The sequence below is a fragment of the Procambarus clarkii genome, chromosome 11 (assembly GCF_040958095.1).
Source record: "Procambarus clarkii isolate CNS0578487 chromosome 11, FALCON_Pclarkii_2.0, whole genome shotgun sequence".
Taxonomy (NCBI): domain Eukaryota; kingdom Metazoa; phylum Arthropoda; class Malacostraca; order Decapoda; family Cambaridae; genus Procambarus; species Procambarus clarkii.
Genome location: NC_091160.1, coordinates 47,786,681 through 47,794,713, shown reverse-complemented (window position 1 = coordinate 47,794,713; position 8,033 = coordinate 47,786,681). Strand labels below are relative to the sequence as shown.

The 8,033-nt window shown below is 44.3% G+C and overlaps 1 protein-coding gene across 1 annotated transcript; it reads right to left on the bottom strand.

Moving 5' to 3' along the window:
- Positions 1-4,722: 4,722 nt before the first annotated feature.
- LOC138363477 (peritrophin-48-like) lies at positions 4,723-7,312 on the bottom strand. The gene is made up of 2 exons (XM_069322823.1): positions 7,107-7,312; positions 4,723-6,838 (listed from the first exon to the last, which is right to left on the bottom strand). Exons 1-2 carry the CDS (start codon positions 7,140-7,142, stop codon positions 6,224-6,226), a joined length of 651 nt encoding a protein of 216 aa, XP_069178924.1. The 5' UTR covers positions 7,143-7,312; the 3' UTR covers positions 4,723-6,223.
- Between the last annotated feature and the right edge of the window lie 721 nt (positions 7,313-8,033).

Sequence of the window (8,033 nt, the reverse complement as noted above, 5' to 3'; positions counted from 1 at the left end):
TTTTGTGATGAGTTCACGGTGTCAACCCCTTCATTCAGATTCAGTATCAGTCTGCTCTCCAGAAACACGCTGGCAGAGGTCTTCAACAACACGCTGACAGGGGTCACAAATAACACTTCTAGGTGTCTATACCAACACCCTGGCAGAAGTCTATCTACATGCTAGCAGAACTTAACCTGCCACACCTCTGTCAACAGATGGCGTTGCCTTCGTTACACCTAATGACTTGGAGTTGGAGTACAGAGCCGTGGCGCCACTATCACCACACGTCGCTCCAGAGAAGGTGTTGATATCGTCACAGTTTCTCTGGAGCGAGAGAGGCTGTGACGATATTAACCGATAACCTGTCCCATCCCAAATCCTTATCCTGACCCCTTCCAAGTGCTATATTGTTGTGGTGGCTTGGTGCTTTCTCCTGATAGTCCCCTTTGCCCCCTCCCCTCTCCTCTCTTTCCCTTTTCCTAATTATCCTTCCTCCTTTCCTTCCCCCTTCCTCGCATCTCCCCTCTCCCCTACTATCCTGGCCCTCGAACCATATACGTTTAATTGTTTTTCCTCTGGGTCGGCGAGTGAGTAAGGTTATAACTGTGTCGTATTAAGAAGTTGCTGTCAAATGTTCCCCTTCTGTAGGCCAGACTCACTTTTATCCAGTTTTGTGAGAAAACTCCGCCGCCAGAGTTTTTAAGTTGTTCATTGGAGAAGGGACAAAGATTAATCGTCATTAGCTGAGGGTGCCAGGTCCGAGGCCTTGGTTCAAACTGATTGGGTGTAGGGCTAGTAGTGGGGCGGAGTTTCTAGAGTATAACATCCTGAGGGTGATGCTGTACTTCACCTTGAAGGATGGAGAGTAAAAGATCTTTCAGTGTGACCTGGAGTGCTAGAGGAGGTAGGGGTTACCGGCCACCGGGCCACCACATCGCCAGAGTAGAAACAGTGGATGAACGTAATTGTTTGTTTTCAGTTCCCTTTACAATTTGTAGTCCATTACCATGCCTTTTAGAAGTAAGATGTTACTAGCTTAGGGTTAACTAATTTGCATTATTAAATAAAGTTACTGTTTAATTATCTCCTGTGTATTTTATATATTTTCCCTTAATTAATTGAGACATAGATATTGAATTGTTTTGGACATTACCTGTGATCTTATGAACATTTTTATGAGTAAATATATTCCCCTTGTAAGTCATGAAGTAAAATGTAAAGGAATTCCATTCACCCAGTAAGTATTAAAAGATTAAATTCCCTAAGCACTTGGTGTTAGTTGACTAGTTTCCTCCCAAGTCAATTAACCTGATAATTAAAGTTCCAAGAGGAGTGGTGGCGGCAATATTTGTTTTATGAGTAACCTTATCTTCATTCTGGTCTGTATTAACTGTCGAGATATCTCTAACACCTTGATCAACTCTCCCTCCTTCCTTGCTAACTGGTCTGAGAATTTCTTGCTGTGAGGACGGACTCTTCCAGCTCTCTGGGTTATATAACTTCAATTATTACAGCCTAAAAGTGTTACAAGATTATAGCAACCATTGCAGCGAATTGTTCGTATACACAAACGCTACATTGGTAGCTGCTGCCATTGTTGCAAATGTTGCAGTGGTGACATCCCGAGTTGTTACGAGAAGACTACGATAGAACTTTAGATGAGCCACAGTGATGCAAGGAAACAGTTCCTCAGTGTAAGAATACTGAGCAGGTTGACTGAGTGACAATTAAGAGAAGGCAGTTCCAAGTGAGCACAATGTCCAAGAATGGAGTTGGATCGATATTGAATCAATGTTATTTCATCGTAGAATCAACGTTACTTCAACGTTGATTCAAGTTTGACTTGGCGTTGCTCCTCGATATTGAGTCACTGTGTTGAAGGTAACTCCCCCCACATAGTATCATAAGTAGGTATATGTAAGAAGATGGATTTTTCCAGCTCCCTTGTGCACTGAATGGATACACAGTGCAGTGTGCACGAGTGCATGTGCACCTTGACTCAATTTTCGAAATACAACTCTTAAACAGTCGTGCTGGGTGTCGGTGGACAGCCCATGACGAGTGCTAGTCATTAATGTCATTGTGATCGCTGTATCAGGTCTGTGGGGAAAGTTACAGCAAAGAGTTGATTTCTGTTGAAATTGTATACTAGTTCAAGTGTAGTGAGGGGGGGGGGGGTTAACGGTTGTGAGCTGACCCCTATCACATGTTTCCCTTGTGATAGAGGGGGTAGCGTTGTCATGGAAGGACAGTGATTGGTTGAGGCTCCAGGCCTCCTGAGATGCTGAGCCGTGATTGGTCAAGAAGCCAAGGATACCGCGGAGCGCCTTGGGGCCATCTTTGGCACCACAAAGGATTCTTACAGTGGACGTTGCTTGAGGTGGACGTAATTCCTCGTGCTAGGGCCAGGCACCTAAAATACCACCTGCAACGACACAAGTCACTCTCGTCGTCGTGCCATCATCCCGATACCGTGGGAGTAAGAATCCGGCATCGTGGGGAGAGGAATCGGCGATATTAAAGTGTGAACTTTGAGGGATTGTCACCCGAGCCTCGTGATTGTGGGACGCCATCCCAGAGTAAACTGGACTGGGGGAGGCTGTTATCGTCGTGTGGTAGTGACATCCGTCGTCTATCGTGCCTTAGCTACAAGGTACCTGGGAGAGACGATCTTGGGAAGGTTTCAGTGTTGTGTTGGAAACCTTAAATTCATAATTCCGAGGAATTAACAGTGAACAGTGCAGGACTCTTGTCATTCTCACGTGCCGTACCGTCGTACCGCTGTACCCTGGTCGTACCGCCGTGTCTTGCTCATCCCGCCTACCCTAGGCCGAGCGAGAGGTACCTGCCACTGCGCCACCCTAGCCTGTATGTGAGGACACCGTGGTCCAGCCACCCCGTGGTCCTGCCGACCACGTGTACAAAGTAGTGAGAACGCCTACTTCACCACCTACAGCAGCAGCAAGTGGGGTTGTCGTATGTGTGAGTGTATATATGTGACCGGCCGGTGAGATTGATGTAAGTACACTGTTTCTGTGCGAAACCTCTGAAGCTGGTTTCGCACCCAGTGTTTCGTCTGGCCATTGTCCCTGTTGACCACCTGGTGAGGTGATGGGAATTGGAGACGTGTGAGTTACACCTGTTTTACGTTCTCAAGTTGAGGAGTGAGCCCAACTGTGAGGGTTGACGTGAGTAGTGGAAATGAGGACTACGAGGCGCCGTTTTGCTTTTTCCGACGGCGCCTTGTAGGCCTCATGTTTTTTCGTTACCTCGGTGAGATTTTCCCTCCCCGTCTGTATCCGTTTTCTAAGTTGTTTTCCCCTCATGCAGCTGTCGTTTCCACTCTGGATTGTAATTCTGAAATGCTGAAACAGGACATTGGTTGTTTTGGGGTCTCGTTTCCCCTTCCCCACCTATGGGCGCCTGACAGCTGGGTGGACAGCGCTTCGGATTCTTAGTCCTGAGGATCCGGGTGAAGATGGAGACAAATGAGCAAAATATTTAGTTCATCCTGATGCCCCTGTTACCTAGCAGTAAATGGGTACCCGGGAGTTAGACAGCTGCTACGGGCTGCTTCCTGGGGGTGTGTAACAAAAAGGAGGCCTGGTCGAGAACCGGGTCACGGGGATGCTAAACCCCTAAATCATCTCAAGATAACCCCTCGCAAAAATAAATTCTCTAATTCCTTCATTCTTTAGTGCGTAGTAATCCAAGAAACGAAGGCTCACTAAGCATATTAAAATGTCGCTTTAATTACAAGCAAGTCTCTCAGAGTAGAGCGGTGCCACCATCTTGAGACCCACCGTGCTGGAGGTAAGTGTGGGTCAACATGTGTAGCCTCACACTACCTGCTTGTAGCATGTAGTCTTGTAGCGTGAATCTGAACCCTCTTGACTAGCGTCTCTCAACCGGGGGTTTCATGGAAGATTGTCAGTGTTTATTATTTGTGTTTGAAGATACGTTGGAGTTTTTTGTGATTAAATATATTTTAGATTGTAAATATATTATATAATAATATTTATGCTGGCGGGGGGGGGGGGTGCAGAACAAGAACAACTTGACAAGAACCTTATTTCAAGGGTTCCACAAGGGTAAAAATGTTGAGAAACTCTGCTCTTGATTGTCAACAGTCTAACCAGTTGTTAGATCTGTGAATTTGTTAATCTGTTAATCTCTATGTCATAAGGAAATATATCTCAATAATGTCTTCCATACTGACCCAGATCTGAAGACCTCAGACTGTCATCGAGTCTGAACAGTTGAAGTTCTCTTTCTGCCGTGCGACAAACTATTACAAATGTTATGTTATTAACATCTGACATGTTCATGTCATGATTTCCTTCCCGCTCACATACATAATTATATCACGCACATAATGGTCAGCTGCTGAACTGCTGCAGATACTCGGATGTCTGGAGACGACAAAGGTGAGAATGCAAAGTGTCCAATCAGGAATTAGATGCAGCCAGAGGAAAATCTCCAGTATGAGGAGCCCTCGTGGCTAGAAGAACAGCTTTGTCCATCTTGGACACATTACCGAGCATTATTGAGATAATATTCTCCATTATGGAAATATTCCAGTGGTCGTATTTGTAGTATTTTGAGGAAACTGAAGGAGAAGAGGCTGTGGCAACAGCCTACATCCTACATATCCTTCAGACTGGCACCGTCAATGACATTTTAATCTTGAGTTCCCACACATAAGACTATATGCATCAGAGGTAAAAATGGCACTCCAAGTCTCACTAATATTTATTTTATTACATTTAACAAGCATAACATACATAATATTAATTCATCATTTATATATTCCATTACATTATATATTCCATTACATTATATATTCCATTACATTATACAGAACCAAGATGTATATATACACAGTTCAGCCCTGAATAAATTCACTGTATTAACACTTAGATTTATTTTTAAATGCAAATCATGTAAACAATCAATAAGAAAAAATTTCCTTTTCAAAGTCTAGCTGTTTGATAACAGTTTGGCTGTCTAGTTACAGTCTACCTGACTGCCAACAGTCTAGCTGACTGGCAACAGTTTGGTTGTGTAGTAACAGTCTAGCTGATTGGTAACAGTCTGGCTGACTGGTAACAGTTTAGCTGACTGGTAACAGTCTAGCTGATTGGTAACAGTCTAGTTGACTGGTAACAGTTTAGCTGACTAGTAACAGTCTAGCTGACTGGCAACAGTTTGGCTGTGTAGTAACAGTCTAGCTGATTGGTAACAGTCTGGCTGACTGGTAACAGTCTAGCTGATTGGTAACAGTCTGGCTGACTGGTAACAGTCTAGCTGACTGGTAACAGTCTAGCTGACTGGTAACAGTCTAGCTGACTGGTAACAGTTTAGCTGACTAGTAACAGTCTAGCTGACTGGCAACAGTTTGGCTGTGTAGTAACAGTCTAGCTGATTGGTAACAGTCTAGCTGACTGGTAACAGTCTAGCTGACTGGTAATAGTCTAGCTGACTGGTAACAGTCTAGCTGACTGGTAACAGTTTAGCTGTGTAGTAACAGTCTAGCTGACTGGCAACAGTTTGGCTGTGTAGTAACAGTCTAGCTGACTGGTAACAGTCTGACTAGTAATAGTGGTAGTTGTTGATGTGGAAATTGTTGATGAGGTGGTTGTTGATGTGGTGGTTGTTGATGTGGTGGTTGTTGATGTGGTGGTTGTTGATGTGGTGGTTGTTGATGTGGTGGTTGTTGATGTGGTGGTTGTTGATGTGGTGGTTGTTGATGTGGTGGTTGTTGATGTGGTGGTTGTTGATGTGGTGGTTGTTGATGTGGTGGTTGTTGATGTGGTGGTTGTTGATGTGGTGGTTGTTGATGTGGTGGTTGTTGATGTGGTGGTTGTTGATGTGGTGGTTGTTGATGTGGTAGTTGTTGATGTGGTGGTTGTTGATGTGATGGTTGTTGATGTGGTGGTTGTTGATGTGGTGGTTGTTGGTGTGGTGGTTGTTGATGAGGTAGTAGTTGATGAGGTGGTTGTTGATATGGTGGTTGTTGATGTGGTGGTTGTTGATGTGGTGGTTGTTGATGAGGTAGTAGTTGATGTGGTGGTTGTTGATGTGGTGGTTGTTGATGTGGTGGTTGTTGATGTGGTGGTTGTTGATGTGGTGGTTGTTAATGAGGTAGTAGTTGATGTGGTGGTTGTTGATGTGGTCGTCGTTAATGTGGTAGTTATTGATGTGGTTGTGGTAGTTATTCAAGTTCCCGACAGCAATGTACTTAATAATTTGTGGGAGGACACAAGTTGGTGCAAGAAGCACCTAAGACACATCGACCAATTTGGTAGTCAAAGTGTTCACCGCTACCACAAGTAAACTGTAAGTTTGGGTCCACAGCTCCTTCTTCAACGCACATGTAGTACTTGGTGCAGTCTGTGGGGTCGGGGGTCAGCGCGATCCCTGGCTGACAGTAGGGAACACACGAGACTGTGCAACACTCTTCTCTGTTATTGACACAGTTTACACCGTCGAAGTAAGGCGCGTCAATGGTACAGTGAAGTGTCTCTGTTGGTTGACCAGCAATACAAATATAGAATGTACCACAATCGAATGGATCACTAATTAAGCTGAAGGAGCCGTTGCAGGTGAAGAGGCAATCTGAAGGATTGCAGACAGCTTCACAATCGTCTGCAGATCCAGGGACACACGCAGATGAACTTGGATCAAAATAATTGCCACTTGGGCAGGGAATAGGGTGATCCGAATTAATATCATCATCAAAACAGATGTAATAGTTGGTGCAGTTCTTGGGATCAGGTACTTTGTCACCAGAATTTTTCCCATTACAGTCGGGGAGACAGGCGTCTTGCTGGAGAATCCCAACGGCGCACACCACCTGATTGAAGGAGAGCAGAAACGTTATGATATTTTATTGATAATGGTCCGAATTAATAATGGTATTATTAAGTCGGAACGTTATTAATATATTCGGACATATTACATATTGGAGACATCCAATATGTAAAATGTGTAAATATTCTAACTGTAATAAACCTCAGCCCCTGAGATGTGTGACGTGTGTTTAGGAGATTGGAAGCATTACTTCATTAATTACCCCCCGATAATGCCCCTGGGAGCGTCCTGGGGCCCATACTGTTCCTCACCGCCAGGACAATGATGAGAAGACTGCGCTTGATCATGTTGGACGACCTGGACACCTGACGCTGGACACAAGACACTGGACACTACTGGACTACCGGGCTCTGTTGTGTTTCTTTCGGCACTTGACGTGAGAAAGACAAACAGGTGTGCAGTAGTGGGGGTGCAGGTGTCCTCTGGGTGCAGGTGTATACTGAGCCAGCTGCTGCTATGGCTCCAACACTTATACCCAGAGGCTTATCAGTGTGGGTTTCGACAGGGGGAGGGACTCATTGTTATCAGGCGACGTCATTCTACACTACAAAAAGCTTAGAACATAAGAACATAAGAACAAAGGCAACTGCAGAAGGCCTATTGGCCCATACGAGGCAGCTCCTATTTATAACCACACAATCCTACTCATATACATGTCCAACTCATGCTTGAAACAATCGAGGGACCCCACCTCCACAATGTTACGGGGCAATTGGTTCCACAAATCAACAACCCTGTTACTGAACAAGTATTTACCCAAGTCTTTCCTAAATCTAAACTTATCCAATTTATACCCATTGTTTCGTGTTCTGTCTTGTGTTGATACTTTTAATACCCTATTAATATCCCCTTTGTTATGTCCATTCACCCACTTGTAAACCTATATCATGTCACCCCTAACTCTTCGCCTTTCCAGTGAATGCAACTTAAGCTTTGTTAATCTTTCTTCATATGAAAGATTTCTAATTTGGGGAATTAACTTAGTCATCCTACGTTGGACACGTTCAAGTGAATTTATATCCATTCTATAATACGGCAACCAAAACTGAACTACATAGTCTAAATGGGGCCTAACCAGAGCAAGATATAGCTTAAGAACCACACCAGGTGTCTTGTTACTAACGCTTCGATTAATAAATCCCAGTGTCCTATTCGCCTTATTATGAACATTCATGCAT